This window comes from Ipomoea nil, unplaced genomic scaffold (genome assembly GCF_001879475.1).
Source record: "Ipomoea nil cultivar Tokyo-kokei standard unplaced genomic scaffold, Asagao_1.1 scaffold0813, whole genome shotgun sequence".
NCBI lineage: Eukaryota > Viridiplantae > Streptophyta > Magnoliopsida > Solanales > Convolvulaceae > Ipomoea > Ipomoea nil.
The window spans coordinates 1,523,386-1,548,985 of NW_017617241.1; the positions used below are offsets into that span (position 1 = coordinate 1,523,386).

General features: G+C 37.1%; 8 protein-coding genes and 1 long non-coding RNA gene across 14 annotated transcripts; 7 read left to right on the forward strand and 2 right to left on the reverse strand.

Annotated features, from left to right (window-relative positions):
• The first annotated feature begins 772 nt into the window (after positions 1 to 772).
• LOC109178091 lies at positions 773 to 11,466 on the forward strand. Its single transcript, XR_002053660.1, has 3 exons — positions 773 to 962; positions 3,428 to 3,434; positions 11,457 to 11,466. It is a non-coding gene; the product is annotated as an uncharacterized LOC109178091 (long non-coding RNA).
• On the reverse strand, positions 1,158 to 4,313 carry LOC109178061 (heat shock cognate protein 80). Its single transcript, XM_019327560.1, has 3 exons — positions 4,063 to 4,313; positions 3,260 to 3,401; positions 1,158 to 3,168 (listed from the first exon to the last, which is right to left on the reverse strand). The coding sequence occupies exons 1-3, from the start codon at positions 4,186 to 4,188 to the stop codon at positions 1,340 to 1,342; spliced, it is 2,097 nt and encodes a 698-aa protein (XP_019183105.1). The 5' UTR covers positions 4,189 to 4,313; the 3' UTR covers positions 1,158 to 1,339.
• On the forward strand, positions 7,351 to 9,661 carry LOC109178085 (peptidyl-prolyl cis-trans isomerase FKBP16-1, chloroplastic). The gene is made up of 8 exons (XM_019327604.1): positions 7,351 to 7,556; positions 8,033 to 8,209; positions 8,330 to 8,364; positions 8,683 to 8,776; positions 8,959 to 9,019; positions 9,101 to 9,146; positions 9,249 to 9,319; positions 9,439 to 9,661. The coding sequence occupies exons 1-8, from the start codon at positions 7,492 to 7,494 to the stop codon at positions 9,514 to 9,516; spliced, it is 627 nt and encodes a 208-aa protein (XP_019183149.1). The 5' UTR covers positions 7,351 to 7,491; the 3' UTR covers positions 9,517 to 9,661.
• Positions 11,467 to 11,489: 23 nt separating the features above from the next.
• LOC109178080 (protein transport protein SFT2-like) lies at positions 11,490 to 13,767 on the forward strand. Its single transcript, XM_019327598.1, has 5 exons — positions 11,490 to 11,554; positions 11,597 to 11,883; positions 12,877 to 13,144; positions 13,235 to 13,339; positions 13,441 to 13,767. Exons 2-5 carry the CDS (start codon positions 11,663 to 11,665, stop codon positions 13,549 to 13,551), a joined length of 705 nt encoding a protein of 234 aa, XP_019183143.1. The 5' UTR covers positions 11,490 to 11,554; positions 11,597 to 11,662; the 3' UTR covers positions 13,552 to 13,767.
• A 397-nt stretch (positions 13,768 to 14,164) lies between these two features.
• LOC109178052 lies at positions 14,165 to 14,974 on the reverse strand. The gene has a single exon (XM_019327547.1). The coding sequence runs from the start codon at positions 14,972 to 14,974 to the stop codon at positions 14,165 to 14,167; it is 810 nt and encodes a 269-aa protein (XP_019183092.1).
• A 1,825-nt stretch (positions 14,975 to 16,799) lies between these two features.
• On the forward strand, positions 16,800 to 21,448 carry LOC109178071 (uridine kinase-like protein 4). 4 transcript variants are annotated; one of them, XR_002053659.1, is made up of 16 exons: positions 16,804 to 16,909; positions 17,921 to 18,079; positions 18,546 to 18,637; positions 18,727 to 18,796; positions 18,886 to 18,998; positions 19,119 to 19,215; positions 19,390 to 19,469; positions 19,716 to 19,910; positions 20,023 to 20,106; positions 20,201 to 20,261; positions 20,348 to 20,408; positions 20,546 to 20,639; positions 20,731 to 20,803; positions 20,892 to 20,974; positions 21,057 to 21,381; positions 21,435 to 21,448. XR_002053659.1 is itself a non-coding variant. In XM_019327581.1 (15 exons), exons 2-15 carry the CDS (start codon positions 17,932 to 17,934, stop codon positions 21,204 to 21,206), a joined length of 1,401 nt encoding a protein of 466 aa, XP_019183126.1. In that variant the 5' UTR covers positions 16,800 to 16,905; positions 17,921 to 17,931; the 3' UTR covers positions 21,207 to 21,408. The 4 variants fall into 4 exon arrangements, 3 of the variants coding, with proteins under 3 accessions (XP_019183126.1, XP_019183125.1, XP_019183127.1); XM_019327581.1 differs by lacking the exon at positions 21,435 to 21,448 and having other exon boundaries at positions 16,800 to 16,905; positions 21,057 to 21,408; XM_019327580.1 differs by lacking the exon at positions 21,435 to 21,448 and having other exon boundaries at positions 21,057 to 21,408.
• A 104-nt stretch (positions 21,449 to 21,552) lies between these two features.
• LOC109178075 (fructose-bisphosphate aldolase 5, cytosolic-like) lies at positions 21,553 to 23,509 on the forward strand. Of its 2 annotated transcripts, none has more exons than XM_019327587.1 (3): positions 21,553 to 21,915; positions 22,015 to 22,720; positions 22,996 to 23,509. In XM_019327587.1, the coding sequence occupies exons 2-3, from the start codon at positions 22,028 to 22,030 to the stop codon at positions 23,356 to 23,358; spliced, it is 1,056 nt and encodes a 351-aa protein (XP_019183132.1). In that variant the 5' UTR covers positions 21,553 to 21,915; positions 22,015 to 22,027; the 3' UTR covers positions 23,359 to 23,509. The 2 variants fall into 2 exon arrangements, with proteins under 2 accessions (XP_019183132.1, XP_019183131.1); XM_019327586.1 differs by having other exon boundaries at positions 21,555 to 21,915; positions 22,038 to 22,720.
• A 359-nt stretch (positions 23,510 to 23,868) lies between these two features.
• LOC109178090 (heavy metal-associated isoprenylated plant protein 41-like) lies at positions 23,869 to 24,928 on the forward strand. Of its 2 annotated transcripts, XM_019327611.1 has the most exons (4): positions 23,870 to 24,044; positions 24,162 to 24,302; positions 24,395 to 24,593; positions 24,716 to 24,928. In XM_019327611.1, exons 1-3 carry the CDS (start codon positions 24,026 to 24,028, stop codon positions 24,529 to 24,531), a joined length of 297 nt encoding a protein of 98 aa, XP_019183156.1. In that variant the 5' UTR covers positions 23,870 to 24,025; the 3' UTR covers positions 24,532 to 24,593; positions 24,716 to 24,928. The 2 variants fall into 2 exon arrangements, with proteins under 2 accessions (XP_019183155.1, XP_019183156.1); XM_019327610.1 differs by having other exon boundaries at positions 23,869 to 24,302.
• LOC109178053 (uncharacterized protein At4g26485-like) lies at positions 24,569 to 25,434 on the forward strand. Its single transcript, XM_019327548.1, has 4 exons — positions 24,569 to 24,597; positions 24,716 to 24,872; positions 24,940 to 25,013; positions 25,085 to 25,434. The coding sequence occupies exons 1-4, from the start codon at positions 24,569 to 24,571 to the stop codon at positions 25,377 to 25,379; spliced, it is 555 nt and encodes a 184-aa protein (XP_019183093.1). The 3' UTR covers positions 25,380 to 25,434.
• Positions 25,435 to 25,600: the final 166 nt, after the last annotated feature.

A 25,600-nucleotide genomic window follows, 5' to 3' on the forward strand; every position in this document is an offset into this window, starting at 1 on the left:
GGTAAGTTCAGAGTCTAATGCAAACAAAAACAGAAAAAATAAATCAATATCACTATGAGAAATTAAAAACAGTAATAAAGGTAACACTTCTAAATTTTAACCACAATAAATGCAACTATGCAAGCGAATTCAACCATTCACATTCCTCATGCCATACCCTTGAAGTCTTTAAGAGTGTAAAATTTTATAAGTTTGTTTATTCAATTTTTTTGAATATTATATTATAAATAATTTTGTTAAGTATATTATATGTAAGTAAAACATTTATTAAGTTTAATACATAACAAGTAACTATAATTAATTTATAATTTTTAAACATATACTAACTATCAATAATTTTTAAACATATACTAATTAAACATATTAATTTATAATATATCCTCTTGGGCCAGCTCCCGTGCCTCCCGGAGCAAACGGGGATTAGTCGGGTGGACTTGACGGTTAAACGGACAGAGAAAGAAGACCCGGACCACCTCGTGGTTTACACCAAAAAAAAAAAAAAAAAAACTATCAATAACAAAATGAATGCCCATAGTGGGTTGAGTGATGAAACTTTTGATTAAAACCGTCCTATCATTGATATATGTACATTCATTAAGCAGTTTCTTTTTTTTTTTTTTTTTTTTTTGAAAGGCATTAAGCAGTTTCTTAATTGTACTACATTATTACCCTTTTCAGTTCTCTTAAATGAATTGCACTTTTTTTTTTGAAAACAAATTAATTGCACCTTAATTACTTTGTTCCTCTAATCAATCATGTATGTGGTATCTTTTGTTGTTGGTTTTTGTGACTGTAACCCACTTAACTGCTGGGCGGCAACCAACTAGTCAGTAATAACTGCGAAAGACTTAAAGTAACATAAAGTGAAGCATACTGTCGATGGTATCCAATGTTGTCTGTCGAGACTACAAAGAAATTACCTCATGATGTTTTTCAATGGTCGAACTGAGATGGTATTGGATGTGCATTCGATTAATAATTGAATTTAACTGAATTTTGTATTTTACTGAATTAATTAAACTAAATTTTTTACACTTATCAATTAGTTAACCAAATTTTTTTTAACTAACTATGAGATAGATTTGAATAAATCTCTTAAATCTCAACAAGAATTGCAGCTGTAAGTAATTGATCACCCAATAACACTGCCGTTACCGTTAGAGCACCATTTACTTCCACAGATGAAAATGATTTTGAAGGGGAAATAAAATGGTAAGTTCAAAATAGTGGTCACAGAAAACATAATTGTAACACAGTTTGATTTGGTACGAAGAACTCAAGAAAATAAAGATAGGGGATAAATACTAACAAAAATAGACAAAAACTAGAGAAGGTAAATTTAATCAACTTCTTCCATCTTGCTGCCCTCTGCGTCAGCATCAGTGTCCTCCAATGGTGGCATGTCAGCATCAGCATCACCAGCATCTTCGTCGATGCTCAGCCCAAGTATCAGCATCCTGTGAATTCTGTTGCCAAAGGTGTTGGGTTCATCCAGGGTGAATCCCGATGTCAGGAGAGCAGTCTCAAACAGCAACAGTACAAGATCCTTCACAGATTTGTCATTCTTGTCAGCATCAGCTCTCTTCCTCAGCTCCTCCATTATGGGATTTTCTGGGTTGATCTCCATGGTCTTCTTGCTGGACATGTAACCAGCCATGCTTGAATCTCTAAGAGCTTGGGCCTTCATGATTCTTTCCATGTTGGCAGTCCAACCATACTCTCCAGTAACCAGACAGCAGGGAGAGTCCACAACACGGTCAGAAACAACCACCTTCTCGACCTTGTCTCCGAGCACATCCTTAATAACCTTGCACAGACCCTCAAACTTCTCCTTCAATTCTTCATTCTTCTTTTTCTCATCCTCGCTCTCATCGAGCTTGAGACCTTCCTTTGTGGCAGAAACAAGCTTTTTGCCCTCAAATTCCTTCAATTGACCAACAGCATACTCATCAATTGCGTCAACCATGTAGAGAACCTCATATCCCTTCTTTTTCAGTTTCTCAAGGAAGGGGGAGTTCTCAACAGCCTTCTTGCTCTCACCAGTAATGTAGTAGATATCACTCTGGCCTTCCTTCATCCTGGTCACATAGTCCTTCAAGCTCGTCATTTCATCACCACTCTTGGTGGAGTGGTAACGCAGCAACTCTGCAATCTTAGTCCTGTTCTGGGAATCCTCATGGATACCAAGCTTGAGATTCTTTGAAAAAGCCTCATAGAACTTGTTGTAGTCCTCCTTGTTTTCAGCAATCTCAAAGAAGAGTTCAACACACTTCTTCACCAAGTTCTTGCGAATAACCTTCAGGATCTTGTTTTGCTGCAACATCTCTCTTGAGATATTGAGAGGAAGGTCCTCAGAATCGACAATTCCTTTCACGAAGCTCAAGTACTCTGGAATCAACTCCTCACAGTTGTCCATGATGAACACACGGCGAACATACAGCTTGATGTTGTTTGGCTTCTTCTTTGTGTCAAAGAGGTCAAAAGGAGCTCTCTTTGGAACAAAGAGAACAGCCTTGAATTCCAACTGACCCTCAACTGAGAAGTGTTTGACTGCCAAGTGCTCCTCCCAGTCATTGGTCAGGCTCTTGTAGAATGCAGCATACTCATCCTTTGTGATCTCCTCTGGCTTCCTCATCCAGATGGGCTTCTGCTTGTTCACCAAGGACCATTCATGAGAAACTTCCTTGATTTTCTTCTTTTTCTTTTCATCCTTCTCTTCATCTACCTCTTCTACCTTCCCTTCCTCATCTTTCTTCTCCTCTTCATCCTCATCATCAGAGATTTCCTTCTCAATGGTCTTCTCAATCCAGAGGGAGATTGGGTAGCTGATGAACTCTGAGTGCTTCTTAATCAAATCCTTGAGTCGGCGTTCTTCAAGGTACTCAAGTTGATCTTCCTTAAGGTGGAGGGTAATTTTGGTACCCCTACCAAGGATCTCACCAGAATTGTCTCTAGTAACAGTAAATGAGCCACCAGCTTGGGACTCCCACACATACTGCTCATCATCATTGTGCTTTGTCGTCACAATGACCTTCTCAGCAACCAAATAGGCTGAGTAGAAACCCACACCAAATTGTCCAATCATGCTAACATCAGCACCAGCAGCAAGAGCTTCCATGAACTCTTTGGTACCAGACCTAGCAATGGTACCAAGGTTGTTCACTAGATCTGAAAGAATAAACGCATATCATGTAAGTATATAGCTTGCATGGGAAACAGGACAACAATATACATAGTGAATAGTGACACTGTCACTTACCAGCCTTTGTCATACCAACACCACTGTCAATGATAGTCAAGGTGTTATTGGTCTTGTCTGGGATAATGTGGATGAAGAGCTCAGGTTGGCCATCTAGTTTGCTCTTATCAGTCAAACTTTCAAACCGGATTTTGTCCAGAGCCTAACAATAAAAACAACACAACTTAGAAGAATAGTTATGGAATGTAACAGATATTAATCAAATGCAATTACAATTAGTCTAGGCAAAACAGATCACCCTAAAATTTAAGTATAAGCCTATTTAAAACATATCTAATCTAATCTCAGATAAAAAGCCAGATGTTCCTAAATAGGAACCCGCCATAGTACACAATTAGTATTGAACCACACAGAAGCAATAACTAGAAGAAGCCTTAGATCATGAATTGGATTAAGATTTCAAATTGAAAAACACAATGGTAACAAGCTCGTAACCTAGAAACATGCATGTTATTGACAAGGAACAATTTGAACTTCTACTTTTAGAAAGCATGATACAATATGAGCAAGGATTTAAATCAGTAACATCAAACAAAACCTGATCAGAGCCAACTTTAAACACACTTACAGAGCATTCTTCAAGCACCAGTTATATCACAGCCATAGATGAATCATTTATCCACAAAACTAACAAATCACAAGCTATATAGACATATATCTAAGCACATATCACAACATACAGCATATAAAACAACGGAAAAAATTCAAATCTACGAGCGGGAAAGCAGATACACAGATGTATAGAGACAAAATAGCACAAATAAAGCCATCAACCAAAATAACGGTGGTATAGATATACTTACATCAGAAGCATTGCTGATGAGCTCACGGAGAAAGATCTCCTTGTTGCTGTAGAAGGTGTTGATGATGAGACTCAACAGCTGGTTGATCTCAGCTTGGAAAGCAAACGTCTCGGTCTCCGCCGCCATCGCCGATCTACGAAGCACAAGCAGGCTGCGATCTTCTCTCCAATAAACCGGCGATTACGAACTCGTTGGGAAAGTGAGAGAGAGCAGGAGGTAGTGGCGGAGATGCAGAGTGTGGTGTATGTATAGGGGTTTGTTAGGGTTTCTAGATCCTTCGATGACTTATTGACTAAAGTACCCCCATTTGTTAAATTCACATTTGATTCCTTCCTGGTAACTAAATCAAAGACTTGGGGCTCCGCTGAAGAAAAGTATTTGGCGCTTCTGGGCCCATTGGCCATGGCCCCATCCAAAGAAAATGCCGTCCTCCTGTTTTTTTGAGCGATTCTCGTGTTTGGTTGTGGGAATGCAATTATTTTTGTTCTTTAATACAAGTAATAATAATAATACCTATCAGGACTATGTGGTCTAATGGTATCTGGGTTGGACTTCCATTTGGAAGATTGTGAGTTCGAGCCTTAATGGAGGCGTTATTGGCTCTTTGTGTTTCAAAAAAATAATAATACCTTCTTTTTTAGTCTAACAAATTTAAACCCGACTATTTTTTAAAAAATGACTATATTTAAATTATTTTATTTAAAAAATAACTTTATTTGAATAAATTCTAGTGCCTATCTATATTTATTTATTTTAAGTATTGAACCATTGTTTATACTCTACAATGACCTATAAGTCATCGTAAATGTGTGAAAATGAGTCTAAGTTACATTAATATATACTTTGTATCTAGCAATGTCAGTCGTATTAACCAATAACACCTTTAGTGAAAGAATACAGGACATGATTACTAAATTGCACTTGATCGTTATGTGTAATAATTCAATTAGCACATATATTTATTTATCTCTACATGTAATTAACAAAGAAAATTCAACCTCAACCAAGTAAACACTTAAGCTTTCAAGAAATGAGATACATCTCTACAATATATTTTATATGTAATTAGGTTAAAATCATTATACATTATATATAATTTACCATTACCCAAAAAAAAAAAATAGAATAATAATATCATATTTTGCTCTCAAAAAAGGTTAAAATCATAACACCAATGTGTCAAATAAATGCACTATAGAGTGATATAAGGCTAACCCCATCCCTGAAATTATTCCACTTGCAAGATGAGGTGGCAAAAAACAATTATTTTTTTATTAAGAACTCTTCATGTGTCTAGCAAGCTTTCTTAGAGCATCTACATCAGAAGAGAAATGGGGGAGAATTCACTACTTTTGAGGCCAAAATGCCATGGTGGCAGAGAGAGAATCAAGAGAGAGAAGGGGTGGGAAGCATCTGCAAATGTTGGGATATTACTCTGCCCAAAAAAAAAAGAATTAATGATGGAGGAAAGAGAACCAATAGAAAAATGACATGCTTATTTTTTATAATCTTTTTTTTTTTATAAAATCAGTTTTGGTTTTTTTTCCCTCCCCTTCCATAATATTCTCTTTCCTACTCACTCTTACATTCTCCCCCTAATATCTCCAACTGATATGGATGCTCTTAGAGCATCCACAATGGTTGGGGATAATTGGGAGATAATGTAAGAGTGATTAGGAGAGAGAATGTGGGAAGTGGAGGAAAAAAAAATTAAAAAATCAAAATTAAAAATTAAAAAAAAAAAAGAAAAAAGTAAAGGGTCAGGCGCGCCGTTCGGCGCGCCTAACGCGCCCGTGTGGGAGGCTGCTGTGCGCGAAACGCGCACAGCAGCCTCCTTTTTCTTCTCTTTCCTTTTCTTCTTTTTCTGCATTCTCCCCAATTTTGCAGAACAAATATTTTGATAAATAACCCCACCTCACATTTGTTATTATCCCCACCCAAGATAATTCATCTGACATTATCTCCATAATATCCACTGATGTGGATGCTCTTATTTAGAAAGCTTGCTAACACTTACAAAGGCTGCCGCATGGCAGCCTTTATGTACTTTTTCTTTTTTAATTTTTTTTATTTATGTACTTTTCTTATTTGTTATATTATTTTATTATTATATTTATAATATAAAATGAAAGTGGGGCCCATTTTTAAAAGTGAGAGAGTATTGTAGGGATGTAGAGAAAATAGATGAAGAATTGTAAATTTGATGATGTGGAAGTGGGACCCATTTTAGAAAGTGGAGAAAATTGTTGGGATAAGGTTAGCCTAAGTGCTTGCCAACTAATTATCCAATATATATATATATATATATATATATATATATATATATATATATTATATTTATTTAAAGATAATATTCTCAGTTGATATGGAATATATCTTGAACTCGTTTCTTGTATGTATCACATACATGTTCGGTATTTGGGCGGGCCTTCAAGAGGATTTTTTCATGAGCATTTTTCAACCTGATGCAACTCGATCCGACATATCGTAAAGTGCCGAGCAGAGGCTCGACTGGCGGCCCCCGCCTTTAGGGTATTCCCGACTTCCCCACTTAGAGAACAAAACCTCAAACTCTTTAGTCAAACCCAACGACAGCAAATGACAATGACGCCCCGCCTTTGGGGTCTTACCGATCTCCCCCACTTAGAGAATGAAACCTCAAACTCTTTAGTCAAACCCAACGACAGCAAAAGCGAGGGCGTCAGGAACCTTTGTGCACGTAAAGGAATTGGTGGGTTTCCAGATTGCCCTTGTGCATGAGTAGCACGTGTTACACACTAACACATGCAAACGTCTGATATGTGTTCCCTCATCTCTCCTATTAATATCACAATAAATGCAATGACGATAGACTTTTGATAGATTTTACACACTTATGATATATTCGGGACCCTTTGACTAGCCGTCACATCATCCCGAACTTATTCCTTAATCATTAAATCAACAAAACCAATACGGAATTCAATAGACAACTATATTGTCTGACTTAATATACATATACCTAATAGTATTTACACTATCATCAATATAATAATTTTCACACTGAAATTTGATTGATAAATACCCGTACTTATTTTTGTTTTTGTTTTTTAGTGATGAGAGAACTCACGGTAATAAAATATTATATAATAAACAGAATATTATGAAGAATTTAAATTTAAATTATAAACTTATAGTACAAATACAGTGAGACACAACCTTGTTTTTCCAATGGATTAATTTAACAATGATCACTACAAAATTATTACTCCGTAATTATTAAAAGAAAAAAATGAATGGAAAACGTACAAATGTACAATTACTCTGTCCTGGTTGTCTGCCGGCGGTCCACAAGTTTTTTGGCTTTTTTGCTATCGCATCGCTTACAGTTACAAGAATCTCCACCAATCACCGTCTTCGTCGTCCCAATTCGGAGTGTCTCCTCAACTAATGGAAGTTCCGGCACTACAAGCCAGATTCCGTTTCCCTCGAGCTTCCATATCCACATGTTTAAGGTAACAAAGACTACTTCTATTACGTTCACAGCTCGTTTCTGTTTCTTTTCCGCCTGATTTGAGATCAATCCAGGCTGTTTTTTAACTGAATTGTTATACTAATCTACTATGAATAGGAATGAGAAGCAGCGATTGCTGTCATACATGATATAGTACACTGTTACATATTCGCTAATGATTGTTTTAGAGGGCACAATGCTATAAAAATGGTATCTTTGATACGGATTTGATGGGAAAGGATGGATTGTCTTCAAAAGAGATGAGTTTTAGTAGAGTAGAAACACATAATTTAGTATGGCGAAGTTCCTCCTGGGTTTGAACTCCCAAGATTATGTTCTTTAATTGAACATTGACCCTTTCACAAGCAGCTGCAAGATGATGCATTTCATGAAAGCTAGGATTTTCTTTTGAGCAAGTGAAAGATTGCAATTCCCTTGTGTACTCATATTCTAACTTGTTTCTGGATTTTGAAGCAGTTATCAACACAAGCTCGCTGCACATGAGAACTCGCCTGAAAGACTGCACTCTTTAACTCTCAAGAAGGTTCTGAGAAGATCTGTTCTGCAGTTCCTTGGATTGAGCCCTATTCTTCTAAATGTATGCACTGTCACGGCTGCACCAATGCAGGAGATGAAAGAGCCTGATGTTATACGGTAATGTTGCTTGTTTTTCTTGTATGCTTTCGTCTCCCATGGATGAGCACAAAATACGGTAACTTGTTTGGTCTCATTATCTGTTATTTGTGACTTCGAATTGGGATTTGAAGCATCCAGGACCCTAAAGCTTGCTAGTGGAGTGAGGATACAAGGTAAAGCCTTTTTATAATCCACATTTATGTACTCGGTTTGTTTGAGCTCCAAACTAAGTTAAAATCTGTAATCTTTTTAGCATTTATAATTATATTAAAGCATCTCATGCTGTGCATCATTCCCACTTATATTATAGCTGTTAGAATGTCTAAGAGTTTACTCAATACTCTCCTAATCTCAAGCTACCTTGAATAGAAAAGAAATACTTTTTCTCGAGTTTTCAGAGGGGGAGAATGGGACCGCATACCTGTATGAGGGGTTTAGACTTTTTGTGTTCGCATTTTCTCATTTCTGAGTAATGTATACCTCTTTCTAAGATATTGTTGAAGGGGAAGGACCAGAGGCTCGCGAGGGAGATATTGTGGAGATTAATTATGTCTGTCGAAGGTCAAATGGATATTTTGTCCATAGGTAATGTTTTAACCACGATTAATTGATTACTAAAAGCAAATAAAGGATTATTTTCGTTGGAGTTCCCAACCAGGATCCAAAAGGCAAAGGCTTGCTCACAGCTTACATAATTCTTGTTTTTTGTTTCTGCAATAGAGATTATAGATTGAACTTCTAATCAATCTAATAATCTGTCCATGTAGTACCGTGGATCAGTTTAATGGAGAAAGTGCCCCTGTTGTGCTTCCTTTGGATGATAAGCAGGTTACTCTTGTCCATTCTTATTATGCATCTAATATGATAAGCATCTCGGGTTTTTCATAACAGTGACCATGAATCTGACAGATAATACAAGGTCTGAAGGAAGTATTAACTGGAATGAAGGCAGGAGGTTGTTGTTCATAAACTACCCGAGTTTCAAGACTCTTACGGTTCTTCTTGTTTGCTATCCTTCTCTGTGATTAACCACTCAATCTAATATTCTGATCTGCAGGAAAAAGAAGAGCACTCATACCACCTTCAGTTGGTTACATCAGTGAAAACTTAAAGCCGGTTCCAAATGAGGTGTGCCTTCTTCATATTTTGTTTATCTGTCTTTTCTCTTCTCAAGCACTGTTTTAGCTTCTATTTTTGCATTTCGATTGATGATTCAAAGTTCATATTTTCTCTGGCAATGGTTGCAGTTTGGCCCTCGCCGCAGCCTGTTGTCCCATGCAAATGAGCCTTTAATATTTGAAGTTCAGCTGCTAAAAGTGTTATGAGTTCTGTAAATTATTTATGTTGTCTGTGATTCACTTGATTCTGTAGCATTAACTTCAAATGATGTTGGCATTGTGATCTGGTTGATCACTCTATAATGTATCTTACTTGAATGATCCATAATCCAAGATTTGAAGGTAACTAAATTTGACCTTGTGTAATAGACTCGACTAAAAGAATGTATGAGAATTATGATTTATCACTCAATCACTCCTTTTTAGGTTTACAATAGCTATTTTTTATAATAAAGATAATAACATTACTTAATCTGAGAAAGCAACAATACGAGGATGTGGTGTCAAAACCAACTCTCTAATCAGACTGAAATTAAAATCATACTCCACTCAATCGGTCACCTCTTCGGACTAAACTCTTAACTTTAACAATAAGGCCTTAATTAGCTATATTATTATTACTAGTATAGGAGTTATAACTGTAAAATGTATGTTCGTCTAAAATATTATAGGCCATGTTTAGTAAATGACTGTTAGCAATTGGGTTAATTAGAAGGTATAATTAGTTGATAACATTAGTTGATTGTAGAAATGTGTTTCATAAATTATAGCTGTTTGATATAGTTTATTTTCTCAAAAAGGTAATTGAAAAAGTTACTTTGAGCAATTTTTTGAAATTTAACATTTTGGAGTTACAAAAAGCTAATTAACCAAACATTTATATTCATTTTTAACCAAGTTAAACAATTAATAGTGGTCAAATAAATCAAAATTGATTGATAGACTAACTATTTTACTAACGAGACTTATATAATACAATTCTTATAGCAATATAAAAATGTAATAGAACAACGGACATAAATGAAATGTATAACTTTTTATTCACACTTATTAGTTTTTATTTTATTATTATTAGATGGGAAAATGGCACTTTTTTCCCCTGAGTTATATACCTATAGCATTTTTCCCCCCTGAATTATTTAAGTGGCTCTTTTCCCTCCTAAAATGTTAAATGGACATATTTACCCTTAAAATAAATATTTAAAATAAATAAAATGGCACTTTTTCCCCCTAAGTTATATACTTATAGCACTTTTTCCCCCTCAATTATTTATGTAAGCACATTAGCCCCCTTAATTATTTTAAAAGTGGTGGTTTTTCCCCCTGATATATTAAATTGACATTTCTACCGTTAAAGTAAATATTTTATTTATTTTACTTCTCCAACAAATTATTGTGTATATGTAGCAATGACCACGGTTCGGTACGAACTGAACCGGACACTATAGCAATCGAATTAAAAGTTTCCGGTTATGATTAAGATCTAGAATCCAATATTTAGATTTCAATTTATTAAATTTATGAACCAAAAAAACTGGATCATGAACCGTGAACCGGCGGTTCCGGATCCGGTTCGTGATTTTGAACCGTCTTTATTTAATTTTTTTTTTATATTTTAAAATAGTCTAAATTCAACAATAAATGTATTTTATTTTTTCAGTTCGGAACATGAACCAGCTATTTCGATTTGTGATTTTAATAAACTCTAAATATCGCGTTTTGATTCTAAATTGTAATTGGAATATTTTGGTTTGGTTGCTATAATATCTGTTTGGTTTGAACCAAATTATAGTAATAATTTGTTGAAGAAGAAAAATAAATGAAAGGGAAAATGACACTTTTTTCCGCTGAGTTATATACTTATAGCATTTCCCCCCCCCCTGAATTATTTAAGTGGCTCTTTTCCCCCCTAAAATGTTAAATGGACATATTTACCCTTAAAATAAATATTTAAAATAAATATTTCATTTATTTTTCTTCTTCAACAAATTATTACTATAATTTGGTTCAAACCAAACAGATATTATAGCAACCAAACCAAAATATTCCAATTACAATTTAGAATCAAAACGCGATATTATATATTAGATTAGATTATTATTATATTTGTGTGTGTATTTATTTATTTTGCTGACCAAATACGCAAGTGAGACGAAACCGTTAAACCTTAGTTGTAAAAGTTGGGTGGAAAGTGGGGGGATAATGGTTTTATCTTCGGTGAAGGTTCATTACGTTCCGATCCGATCCGGACGCTCCATCTTCGACTGGAGAGCTACAAGCAACGAAACCAGTGGTGTCGCGTCGTAGTCTTCGTTAAAGCGGCTCCTTGATAGATAAATATTCCTGTTACGAAATGCAGAAGTGGTTTTCAGGCTCCAGCGCCGGCGATGATGCTCGGCAGCAGCAGCAGCAAACGACTGCCGCGTCTTCTCCGTCTCTCTTGGCTGATTGGAACTCATATGCTTCCACAAAAGCGTCTGATGGCGACGGCGCCAGTAGTTCCCTCATTGCCGCATTCGATCTCGAAGCTGCTGTGCGGTCCGCAAACGACACCGTGTCTGGTACTTTCAACGTGTGAGCTCTCCTCTCCTTCCCCTTTCATAAACATCTTTTATACTGCAGTTTTTAGTTTAGATCAGCGATTTGCGGTATTGATGTTTCACAAGTGATGCACATAATTTGGGTTAAATACTTTAATCTTTTATTGGTATTAATTGCATTTCCAATTCACTTCATCATAAAGCATGGAAGACAGAAGCAATTTTCCAAGTGTTTAGGATAAGCTAGTGCCAGGCTGGATGGGCTTCTAAGTTCTAACTTCTAATTGTATCAGTGACAGTGAGCTCAAGCTATCATATGAGAGGGCAGGGGTAATCATTCCTCGGAAATCTTTCCTGCTAAGCTGCCTAGGGAACTAAATTATCCGTTGGATGATAGGTTTGTAAATTTATGATTCCATAGTACCTTCTCTCATACAAGGAAAGATCAACGAGTATAGAAGACCACAGGATAAATTTTGATTCCATAGTACCTTCTCTCATACAAGTGGTCTGACCACTGCCACGCTAAGCATTTGAATAAAAGAAAAACATGGAATTAGATCAGCAACATAGAGTGCCTGGTACTGGAGAAATAATAACTCTTCTTGTATCGTTCAGCTAGTTATGCTCTTAAGCTCCCCCATGCTAGTTAGTTCTGATGTTACCACATGGTACTTCCACAGAGATGACCAAGGTTTTCTCCCTAGACCAATTACAAAGTAAGGCAAAAGGTTAAACTTCATGAAATTAAATATTTTGGCTTTTACTCGAAAATTGTTGGTAATGAATAGAGTTAATTTACTTTTAGTCCATGAATGACTTTTCATTCTATTAATGCAAAATCCATAGTTTATCATTATAGGATATTTCATTTTTTTTTTTTAAGGAAGAAGAAGAGGAATTTTTTTATAGTAAAGGTATGTTTGGAATGCCATTTTGGTGTTCATATTTATTTTAGGAATCTGAACTACTTGAAAGTTTGGAGAGTTGGCCAATAACCTCTTTTTAATCTCTGATCCATGTTCAGAGTTTCAAAAGGAGTGAGAGACATACCAGGGAGTTTGCAGTCTGCCACCAGTAATATTCCCTCTGGAAAAGCGCTCATGTACTTTGGCTTATTTCTAGCAAGTGGAGTCTTATTCATTTTCATGGCATTTGCTTTGTTCCTTCCTGTTATTGTGTTGGTGCCTCAGAAGTTTGCTATTTGCTTCACTCTTGGATGTTGTTTCATCATCGGGTCATTCTTTGCCCTTAGAGGTACAAAGAATCAGTTTGCCCACATGTCATCAAAGGAGGTATGGGATTTAGCTTGTGTCTCCAGTAAAAATCCTACTTCTATAGCTGTATTCTCCTCTAACTTTTCTATTTTCCCTACATTTCCACAGAGACTTCCTTTTACACTGGGGTTTTTAGGCAGCATGATAGGCACTCTTTATGTGTCTATGGGGCTCCATAGCTATATCCTTTCTGTTCTCTTCTCTGTGATTCAGGTATTTAAACTCATGTTTCTAGGTTTTCTTATAGGATCAAAAGAACAAGTGGATATGTTTTCAATTCTAATTTTGAAGTTGATGATTTTCTGTCTTGTTAGGTTATGGCATTGCTGTACTATGCAGTTTCATATTTTCCTGGTGGATCTGCTGGACTTAAGTTTCTATCATCATCTATGGTTTCTTCAGTATTGAAATGCTTTGGAAGGTGACATTAGCAAAAATGTTTCTGTGAGATCTTTTTTAATCAAGTTTTAAAAGAAGCCTGTCTGTAACTGGTCTAGGGTGCATATCTTTTTGTTGGTAGGCTGACTGTTGCTCAACTCTGTAAGCATCCGATTTTTTTCCCAGAATTATGTGTCACTTGTTGTATATTCTGTTTTTGGCATTTGAGTATTGATTGAGTGATTATTTTCAGTTAAAGCAAATTAGCAGTCCATACAAAAACTTAGCACAGAATGTAGATAGACCTAGTATAAAGTCAAAATATTATAGGCATTGTTGAATCGGGCTGATCTATATCTAGCTGCCCAGTTTTTGTAGGGTGTCAAAGCATATAACTGATGAGATACCCCTCCAGCCATCCAAGAGCTTGATGATGATGTTTGCAGTATATCAGACCAAAAAAAGAAAAGCCTTTGTAGAGCGTCAAAAGAAAAGAGAAAAAGAAAACTTCCTCAAGAGTTCTAACTTCTAACTAATAAACGAACCAAGAAAAGTACAGGAAGTCATATTTGCTTTAAAGAAAATGTGGACTCTGGCTTGAATCCTTTTCTGATTCTGGCATAATAATCCTAGAAAGGGCATCATTTTGATTTGAGTTTCTCATTGAAGCTTCCATGCATAAAAGATGTGGCAGAAGTCTGTGCTTGGGTAATCTTCATCAGTTTCATCAGTTTGACTGTTACTGGCTTCGTCTTTGTTGGTACTTTGCTTGAAAATGAAAATCCCAGGCCCAGCATTGGCACTATCATATAGCCAATCATGCACATCCCAGAACACCTCTACTGGTACATCATCTACCGTGATTGTCTCATTACCCCTGAATCTCCAATGCAGATTCACAATTCGAATACACTCCATCCCATCAACACTAATCCACATCTCTGGCTCATTGCCTGACATGGCAGACTCTATGATGATGATATGTTCCTTTTTCCTTTGCCCTAACAGTGTTCTGGTGGAAAAGGATGTTTTTGCACATGCACTTTCCTTCTTGTGCACTAGGGCTGCAGCCACCAGGGATGGCTTTGACTTGGTTCTTTTTAGAGCTTCTTTCTCTTGATCACCTAGTAATAACAGCAACTCTCCTCCCATCGCTAATGCAATATGGTAGCCTGATACAGCTTCAGGGCTGCTGGAGAATTTTGCAGACTTTACATCCCAGTAAATGTCTAGTCGTTTTTGATCTACTTTGAAGGTCTTGAGACCCTTTTTGCCCCAGAACTGCCAGGTTTTGAGGTCAATTTTGCAGGTATAGTGGTTTTCTTCATAAGTGTTTTCTACAACGATGAAGAGGGTGTGGCTGACCAGATTCTTGGACCAGGTAACTGTAACACTGCGAAATAAACCTGCAATCTTGGCTACGTAAATACAGGTGACATAACTCTGTGCATCCTCTGTAGCATTTTCCATTTATATTGTACAAATTAAGTGGTACAAGTCTGGCTACGCCGACAAGGTTGTGATAGAAAACCGGTCCTCTTGTTGCAGAAAATACTACACCGTCTAGTTGTACAGACAGATACTATTAACCATATCAATCTTCCCACTACTCCTGATACAGAAAATACTACACCATGCACAGGAGTCAAGTGGTAGGCAAAACACACAACAACAGAGAATTCAACTATGATGGGAGATATACTCGATCTGTTATTGCTTTCGTTATGAGGTTAGACTATTCCAGTTTACATGTTATTTGTGTATCCTCTGCTCCCTTCTCGTCTGATTGGTCTCTGATTCATGCTCAGATTCCAATGGCGGTTTGAGCATTCTCAAATACTTTAAAACAAAATCTCATATTTGCAACCTGATATCTGAATGTTCATACCCCAGCCCCACAGAACTTGAGCTTTTTTCAACAAATTTTGCAGAACTACAACGGGTATCATACAATCATGCATGACAAATCATATGATAACGCACCCATCTTCTTCACCCATACGCGGTTTCACATTGGAAAACATCTTTATCTTATGATAAAAAAAAGTTTGCTCTTTTTGTTTCCCCCCTCCTTTTTGGTTGCAGATTATGATATATTGGCACGACTGCGAGGAATGAGAAAGATTGATGTTACCTTGGCAAAAGATGTGATCTTGAATCCTGGTGATATTGAAGCTGACGAATTTCCAACATAAACAAATCTTGCCTGAAATGCAGAACAGAGAATTTAACAAGCAGACTTATCCATTTATGTATCAGAAATTCAGAAAATTGCTCTGCAGATGGAAGATGGGATTGATTGAAGATTTGTGAAGAAGAGGGGGTGAATCATGAAATGAATGTTTTTTCTCCATACAACTTCTTGTTCCAATAAAGTTTATTCTTTTTAATTATTATTTTATTTTTTTAAATTGGAAATAAATAACAGAAATCTTGAAAAAGCAAATACCTAATAATGCAACCATTTGTTGTGCTAGAGAAATGACTTTGTAACTTTCATATGATGTGGTACCAATGCAACCATTCTAAGTAGTTGTTTGGCTACCTTTATATTCCTTTTGAGCCATTTATCTATTTATTTTTAACAAAAAATGTAATATGAGCTACTTATTCATAACTAAATAATTCAATATTTAATTTTTGCATGGACTCTCTATTGATATAAATAATTTTTCTTTTAAAACTAATGTTAGGTGAATCCTATTCCTTTTTAATAGCGTAGAAGGAGTTTTAGTAGAAAATCATATTCTATTCAGTCAGTCTTTTATTAGATATATATCAAAATATCATAAACATATGATGATTAATTGATTATAGTATTTATTTATTTATTTTTGAATTAATCAACGAATGTCGCGTTAATAATGAAAAAAAAATGCTAAATTTTTTCTTCTGGTACCATAATAAAAAACATATTTTTAATATACTGAATGTATATTATACAATATAATATACATCCTCTGAATACAATATACATTATTTTTGTACTGAATATACATTATTTTACAATATATAAAATATGATCCATACAACTTATGTGGACCATGGTCCATACAATAATGATGGTTTTCTTCCTATATGGATTATGGGCCATGATGATTGCTCCATCGCACCGGATCCCTGCCCATCTACGGGCAGACACACAACACGGAGTGGACCCCACATCCGAATCGGCTCCAAGGTGTAATCTCCATCGCTTTTACCTCAATTTGACTCTGCCACCCTATCACAGAATACGGATTTCCAGAAAGAGGGTCCCGTCGTAATTTCACCTAAATATCAGCCCCAAACTCCAAACCACCTTCTTCTCCACTATAAATTCGTGAATTTTCCAGTAGCTCAGCTCCTCGGCACCTTTCTTAAAATATCAGTCAAGATTCCAGCAATCAATCTCCCATACCGTACGTATGTTTCAACAACTATACGTATCCATACATCTTATACTTATATATACATGTTGTATATACGTTTGTCTAAGTCTGCATTCATTCTGATTTTCTTAGTCAATTCTGGGGTTCTCTGTGTATTAATCTCCGTAATCTGCTCATAGTGTTTGGTAATCTGCGGCGGAATCACAGAGTTAGTTTGTGTGTTCATTCGCTTGCGGAAAGATTTGATTTTTAGTGTTGATTTTGTTAAAAAGGTTGAGTTTTTGCCGAATTTAGTAGTTCTTTTGCGGTTGTTGATAAGTATTATTTGGTGGGTATGGATTATGAACTAAAGTGCAGTATAGTTATCGTGTCACATCATTGGGGAGTGAGAGGTGATCTACCGGATTTCTAGAACTGAGAAGGTATGAACTGTGGAGTCATTGAGCCGTTTGTAGGATAGAGAGTGATACATTTCCTGCTAGAGTGGGAGTGAACTGATGAAAGATCTATGGTTGATGAGATGTGTGTAGTTATGATTGAGGATCACTGTATGCTTACTAATTCACTGGGAGATAGATCCACTAAGATGCCGTTGGCTTTCATGGATTATATTTGTTTGGAATTGAGAAACATCATTTTTGTTGTCATTCAAGAATGAATTAACAAAGGTATTGATGAGTATTGAAGTATATCATTCAGAAATGTAATGATCAGCTTCATCATGTTGGAGTTTCTGATATTTGAGGTGGTTCACTTTTGTATTTAATTGGCTTAGACATGATTTGAGTTCGAATTGTTTAGTAGGGGTAATGGTGCCTCATGCCTGCTTTAAACTATTGGAGAATCTCTTTTGCACTTTTTAAATCCTTTTTAAGAGTAAAAAAACAGAACTTTTGCCTCTGAGCATCCCTTAACTTGGCATAGTGTGTAACTTCTTCTATCTTTCTCGCTTGTATATCATTTCGTGTTATTGCAAATGTGCTTGTGTCTTTGGAAGCTTAGTCCTTCCATTTTCTCACCTTTAATCACTTGATTATATATGCAGGTAACTAAACCATGGGTTCAAAAGCAGTAGAAGATATGATAGAGGCCTCATCAGGAGCTCATTTTTCTGGATTTCATTTGCAGGGGCCAAATGCTACTGAGGTTGAGCAACCAACAACTTCAATGAGAGGAAATGTTCCTAAACAACCATTTGTTATTGGTATGTTTGGCACTGATGTATACTGGTTCTTGCATGCACTAAAATGAGATTTCCCAGTAGCACACTAGTTTTGCAATAGAGAGTAATACACTGATTCTTTTCTGTACTTATTATTCACAAAAGCAATTTTGAAAATTTTATGATTTTCTTGGAATGTTTGCCCAAATCTATGCTTGATAATTTTCAGTTGTGGGTGTTGTACTTGCTCCCGAAACTTAATACAACTGTGGGACTTTTATAATGGTAAAAGTTAGCATTAATTTGATAATTTGTATCCATTACCTTATCTTTTGCTTTTACTCTGTTACCTTTTTCTGAAATAAATGCCTATTTGATGGTCTAATGTTATTATACTTAGATGCTGTTGTGCTCAAAACTGTTATACACCCCCCTCCCCCCCTCCCCCTTCTCTTGCTAGATATGTTTCTATGTAATGCATGCTCTTACCCAAATGTTCAATCTGCAGGAGTTGCTGGAGGAGCTGCATCCGGGAAGACCACAGTTTGTGATTTGATTATTGAACAGCTTCATGATCAGCGTGTTGTACTAGTTAACCAGGTTTTCTTCTGTTTTTAAGGCATATATTATGCCTTTGCTCTAAATATTTACAAATTATTTATAAATTTAACTTTTTTTTTTCCCTTAAGGATTCATTCTATCATAATTTGACACCCGAGGAACTTACAAAAGTTCATGAATACAACTTTGACCATCCTGGTTAGTGTAGTTTCTAGCCTTTTTTTTCCCCCTCTCCTTACTTTTTTCATATTTTTAATACTGCTTTGTTGTTTATTCCTTTCGTTCAGATGCATTTGATACTGAGCAATTGTTGTGTATCATGGATAAGCTGAAACATGGGGAAGCAGTAGATATTCCAAAATATGACTTTAAGAGTTACAAAAACAATGCATCAAGAAGGGTAATTCAGACACCTGTCCCTGTTGCTGTCAATACACATAATATCTTAAGTTTCTCACCCAAGTGAAACCATTAGCAACTTAGTGTATAAATTGACGACTTTCTGATGAACATGTGGCAGGTAAATCCATCAGATGTTATAATTCTCGAAGGCATACTTATTTTTCATGATCCTCGTGTCAGAGATCTAATGAATATGAAGATATTTGTAGATACAGGTTCTTTCCATTCCATTTTATATTATTTGCTTTTTAACTTGTTACGTGTGTCTACTAATGACTAGCTGTGGTCATTCCTTGTCCTTTGCTTGAGTAATGAACACGATTACTGCTTTTGCTAAGATTGGTCTTCTACATTTCATAGACTCCGCTATCTCAAAATTTTCAGTGCAGATGCTGATGTACGCCTTGCGAGGAGAATAAGGCGTGACACAGTTGAAAAGGAGCGGGATATTGCTATGGTACTGGATCAGGTTAGTGAAAGTGTCGCATCGTTTATTTAAGGAATTTCTTACCCGATTACTCTCGAGATGGTCTCTTTCCAACATGTATTCTTTTTGTAAATTTTTTTTGTTTTTTTGAGTACTATGATCCTGTTACAATACAGTATCTGTTCATAACTACTTTCTCAACCAATGAATTAGTAAGCATAACCATACATTCTTGAGCCGTCTTACATACTTGTCACGTATCAATGACCGGTCTTGATATTCGTGCAGTACTCGAAGTTTGTTAAACCAGCTTTCGATGACTTCATTCTTCCGACAAAGAAGTATGCTGACATCATCATTCCTCGTGGCGGAGACAATCATGTTGCTATCGATTTGATTGTGCAGCACATAAGGACAAAACTTGGTCAACATGATCTATGTAAAATATATCCTAATCTTTATGTCATTCATTCGACTTTTCAGGTACCTTCCGTCTGTTGTAATTCAGGTGTCATTAATCAATCTATTATCTAGTGTCTGGAAATGTCGAGTTGATTTGCTCGTAGTGATTGATTGGTCTTTACTTCCCATTCAGATACGAGGCATGCATACTCTTATCCGTGATGCTGAAACAACAAAACACGATTTTGTATTTTATGCTGATCGGTTGATCCGCCTGGTAGGTCTGATTACCAGTTAGTATAGCCATAACTGAATGAAAGATATCGTTATTTTACTAATAAATAAATGCACTTCATGATTATCTGAACTAGGTGGTTGAACATGGTTTGGGACATCTGCCATTTACAGAAAAGCAGGTGATCACTCCAACGGGTAAGGCACATTTTCTCATCTCAATTACTCTGACGGCTTCTTGGATCACAAATACCGCTTCCTAATATTTTCTCGTGTATGTGCAGGATCTGTGTACACTGGTGTTGATTTTTGTAAGAGATTATGTGGCGTCTCTGTAATTCGAAGGTAAATTACCAAAACTATGCTGTTAACTTGTATCTTTGTTTTGTATTGCATGATGATTTTTATAAACAATTTAAGCACAAAAATTGGCGAGATTCTAATTCATTGAGACATTTCATATGTGCCTAATGTCTCTGCAGTGGAGAGAGTATGGAAAATGCTTTACGGGCTTGTTGTAAGGGCATAAAAATTGGCAAGATTCTAATTCATCGGGAGGGCGATAATGGTCAGCATGTGAGCAACTTCTTCATCCCCTGATGCATTATATTGTGCTGTTCTGTTTATTTTTACTTCACGTTTATCTAATGTATGGATTGTCGAGCAGCTTATCTATGAAAAACTACCACACGACATTGCAGAGAGGCAAGTCTTATTGTTGGATCCTATCCTGGGCACCGGTTAGTGTCTCCATTTTCATCTTTCTAGACGTCTTGGCAACTGCATTTATGCTGATATGTTCTAACTATTCAAGGCTCGATCTTGCAGGGAATTCAGCTGTTCAGGCGATTTCTCTACTGATAAAGAAGGGTGTACCGGAGTCCAACATTTTATTCCTAAATCTCATTTCTGTGAGTCCATTTCCCCTTGTACTCATTTCTATTACTAGATGGGAACTACATATTCTTGAATTATAGCCATTTTCTACTCCAGGCACCTCAAGGAGTTCATGTGGTCTGCAAACGTTTCCCCAGAATAAAGATCGTGACATCTGAGATTGAAATGGGATTGAACAAAGATTTTCGTGTTATCCCCGGGATGGGCGAATTCGGGGACCGATATTTTGGCACTGATGATGACTAAAACATCATCGGATCATGCATTGTTTCCCAAGTTCAAGAGAGAAATACAGTATTAACTGTTACTATGTCAGTTGCTTTAATTTGTCTATGTTGTTCTTTAGAACGTACTGCGGTTTTTTACCCCTTTCGCCGCTTGAGAAATCTGTCATTTATTTTCCCCCTCTTGATTGAAGATGGTAAACTAAACTGCATTTTTTTTCTTCCTAGTGTCTGTATCTCGAAAGATAAGATTAATTCAACCGAGTTTCTATTTTTCTGTCTTATAATTAAGAAGATGATGAGATTAATCCAAGTTGATCGAGTTCATTCGAAGGAGACTAATCTAATCGGATTTCAATTTCAAATTAGGAATTTGCATTTTTGTTTTTTAGTAGCCATGCATTTTCCAACATAAAATTATAAGGTTCTGAATAACAACGAACAGTACAGTACAGGAATTGAAATCTGGCAATTTGGCAGTATGCTGGAGTGATCACTCGTTCCTAGCTTGAAGCAAGGAGTAAGCTAAGGATGATAATCTTTGTTGGGCTAATCTTTAGCCACGTTGCAAAGAAAGGGATAAAATGGGAATATTCTCAAAACATGAAACATATATCTATCTCTATATCCTGGATTCCTGGTTCATGTTTTTGATATATCTTCATCGTGCATTATCCGGCCTCTTCCCTGTCCCCAAGAAATCATGTCTGCCTTCATAGGAAAATATGCAGGTACTTTAATCTCTCTCTCTCTCTCTCTCCATGCATGCATGGAAGACTTGATTTTTTGGTATCTCTGGTCATTATATTGTAAGACTAATTTAATTCAAGTTATTGGAGTTGCATGCATGCAGATGAGCTTATCAAGACAGCCAAGTATATTGCCACTCCGGGGAAGGGTATATTGGCCGCCGACGAGAGCACCGGCACAATTGGCAAGCGTCTAGCCAGCATTAACGTGGAGAACGTGGAGTCAAACCGTCAGGCTCTCCGGGAGCTTCTCTTCACCTCCCCCAACGCCCTCTCCTACCTCTCCGGCGTCATCCTCTTCGAAGAAACCCTCTACCAGAAAACCTCCGACGGCAAGCCGTTCGTGAAACTCCTCGAGGAAAACGATGTCGTTCCGGGCATCAAGGTGGACAAGGGGACCGTGGAGCTCGCCGGGACGAACGGGGAAACCAGCACTCAGGGTTTCGACTCCCTGGGCGCGCGGTGCAAGGAGTACTACACGGCCGGCGCGCGGTTCGCCAAGTGGAGGGCGGTGCTGAAAATCGGGCCCACCGAGCCGTCGGAACTTTCCATCCAGCAGAACGCTCAGGGGTTGGCTCGCTACGCCGTTATCTGCCAGGAGAATGGGCTGGTTCCGATCGTGGAGCCGGAAGTCCTCACCGACGGCGACCATGACATCAAGAAATGTGCGGCGGTTACCGAGACTGTTCTAGCCGCCGTTTACAAAGCTCTCAATGACCACCATGTCCTTCTTGAAGGTACCCTCTTGAAGCCTAACATGGTCACCCCTGGCTCCACCAGCCCAAAGGTACAAAAAACATTAATTTCTTAATTACAGATTCTATCACTACTGAAAATTATGAAATTTCTGACCACCTAAAAGTGATCTTAAATCAAGTCGAAATCTTTATTTCAACCACTTTTGGTATCTGAAAAAATCTTTATTGCTATTTCCGACCATTTTTTACTTTTGCTTACACCTTCAGTGGTCAGAAATTCCATAATTTCCAGTAGTGTATATTACTATAATTAATATAATTGCTTTAATCTCATGAATTATATACATAATTAATGAATGAATAGGTTGCGGCAGAAGTGATTGCTGAATACACAGTGACGGCACTGCGGCGGACCGTTCCACCGGCGGTGCCGGGGATCGTGTTCTTGTCGGGAGGACAGAGCGAGGAAGAAGCGACGGTGACCCTAAACGCGATGAACAAACTTCAAGTGTTGAAGCCATGGACTCTTTCATTCTCTTTTGGGCGAGCTCTGCAGCAAAGCACCCTGAAAACATGGGCAGGGAAGAAGGACAATGTTGACAAGGCACAAGCCGCATTCTTGGTGAGGTGCAAGGCTAACTCCGACGCCACCCTCGGCCAATACGCCGGCGGTAGCTCCGGCGGCGCTGCTTCTGAGAGCCTCTTTGTTTCCGGCTACAAGTATTAATTAATAATTAGCTACCAATAATTTCGATTATACACGTTGATCTACAAAATTCTGTGTATGAATTATATATGACTTTACCCACTTCTCAAAATGTATTGATTTAAGTGAAAAGCATTTGAATTTTTATGAGTTAGTACATTTTGTAAATTTAGCTCAATTTGCTATTGAATGGAAGATTATAGAGATATTTCGCGTCATATCCTTCCTTAACAAGATCTGATATTCAATAAGATCAATTAAGACCCATAAACGAATCATAATTCATACCAAAATAATGAACAGAAAAGAGTTTTGATAATAAATTGGAACGAGAATTTCGAATATGCACAATTCTAAATATCCGGGTTCTATATATTCCCATTTCACCAAACCAAAAAAAAAAAAAAAAACTGCCTTTTAAAAAAAAAAAAAATTTACTATATGCATTGGTGTAACGAAAAACGTGGCGATGAAACTTCAAAGCGAGGTTGAACAATTAATGGGAGGGCCGGGACACTAATCGTCAATCTAGTCTACTTTACTTGCTTTCTGGTCATTCCCTTTTCTTTCTCTATACTGTGATTCTCGGTTACTTCATTAATGGCGAAGGGGAGAAAGACGAAAGGCGGCACGAGCCAAGTAGTGAAGCCCATCATCTACTTGTAGTTCTAGTGATGCTAATGCAGTGATGAAGGTGGATCTTGAAGATGGTATTACCGCACAGCATTTCGAAGTCTCCCAGGTTTCTTCTGGGCTGGAACATAAAGACAGCATTTTTACACTTTCAATCAATGATGCCTGTAATCATAAATTGAACGGTGAAGAGAAATGGGCAAAACACTACAACTACAGTAACTACCATAAGATTTTGCTTGTGGGTGAAGGAGATTTCTCCTTCTCTGCCAGTTTGGTTGCGGCTTTTGGCTCTGCTTCCAACCTCACTGCAACTTCCCTGAATTCTAGAAGTAAGACACCCTTAACTGGTCTTTTGACAGCCTAAAACGTTGGACTCTGAATGTGTTTTTTGAGATTTTCTGTATTATCTTTTGCTGTTCAGAGGTTTTGAGGAAAGATTATGAGAAAGCTGTTTACAACATTGAAGAGTTAAAAGGAAAGGGAGGGAAGGTGATGTATGGTGTGGATGCTACTACCATGGCATCTCATCCCATCTTCAAGGGCTTGGCATTTGATTGAATACTTTTCAATTTTCCATATGCTATCATTCCCAAGAATGGTACTCGCAAAGATCAACTTTGGTCAGTTAGTTTATTATTTGTTTTCAAATTTTCATACTGCTCCATGGCATTTGGCCCTTTTAGGTAGTTGTTTAATTTGTCCTTAAGCATATTATATATGATTGATTTGTCTGTCTGTGAAGGAGACATCAATCTCTTGTAAGAGGGTATCTGAAAAGTGCCAAGGAGATGATCTGTGAAAATGGTGAGATCCATATAACTCAAAGGACAGATGGAGGGTTTGATGCTTGGAGAATAGAGTTTATTGCATCTCAGCTGGGGCTTGAGCTTGAAGAAGCTGTTGATTTTAACATTTGTGATTATCCAGGCTACAGTCCCAAATGGGGAATGGCCAAGAAGACATTAGTTCTCCTACTTCAACTTTCCACATTCTGGGATTTTCAAGAGCCGAGGGGGGCGCCGCCACATATCTCAGATTCGGTCAGCCATGATTCCTTCAAAGTAAGTTACACTTTGTCTTAAGCATTTCATGATCGGTTTTGTCAGTGCAGCTGTAATCAAGCGCTCGTGCGGGAGTTTCTGGGAAATGCCAAGCAACTGTTGGGTGAAAACGGCGAAATCCACATCACTCACAAGTCAAATGGATTCCACCTGAAATGGAATATAGTTTCGCTCGCGATTGAGCAGGGGCTTGAGCTTGCAGACTGTGTTGATTTTGATGTGAGTGAGTATCCAGGTTACAGCAACAAGTATGGATTTGGAGGTGACAGGAGCTTTGACTTCCTTCCTTGTAAGACTTACATGTTCAGACATCCTGGTAAGTCCATCCTGCAAATCTGCAATTGAGAACATGTAAGAAAATTGTTAAAATATGTTTGATATAGAAAGATTATGTGTGTTTCTTGGAGATTTTATAGAACTTCAACCTTTTGATACAAAGTATTAGTATTCATTGATACCTAATGACTATTTATAGGCTTTGATTCTTTTGATACTTAACTTTGAATGCTATATATTTAGTCGAGCTAATTATTTGATCAAATTAATGTTAAATTTTATATTGTATT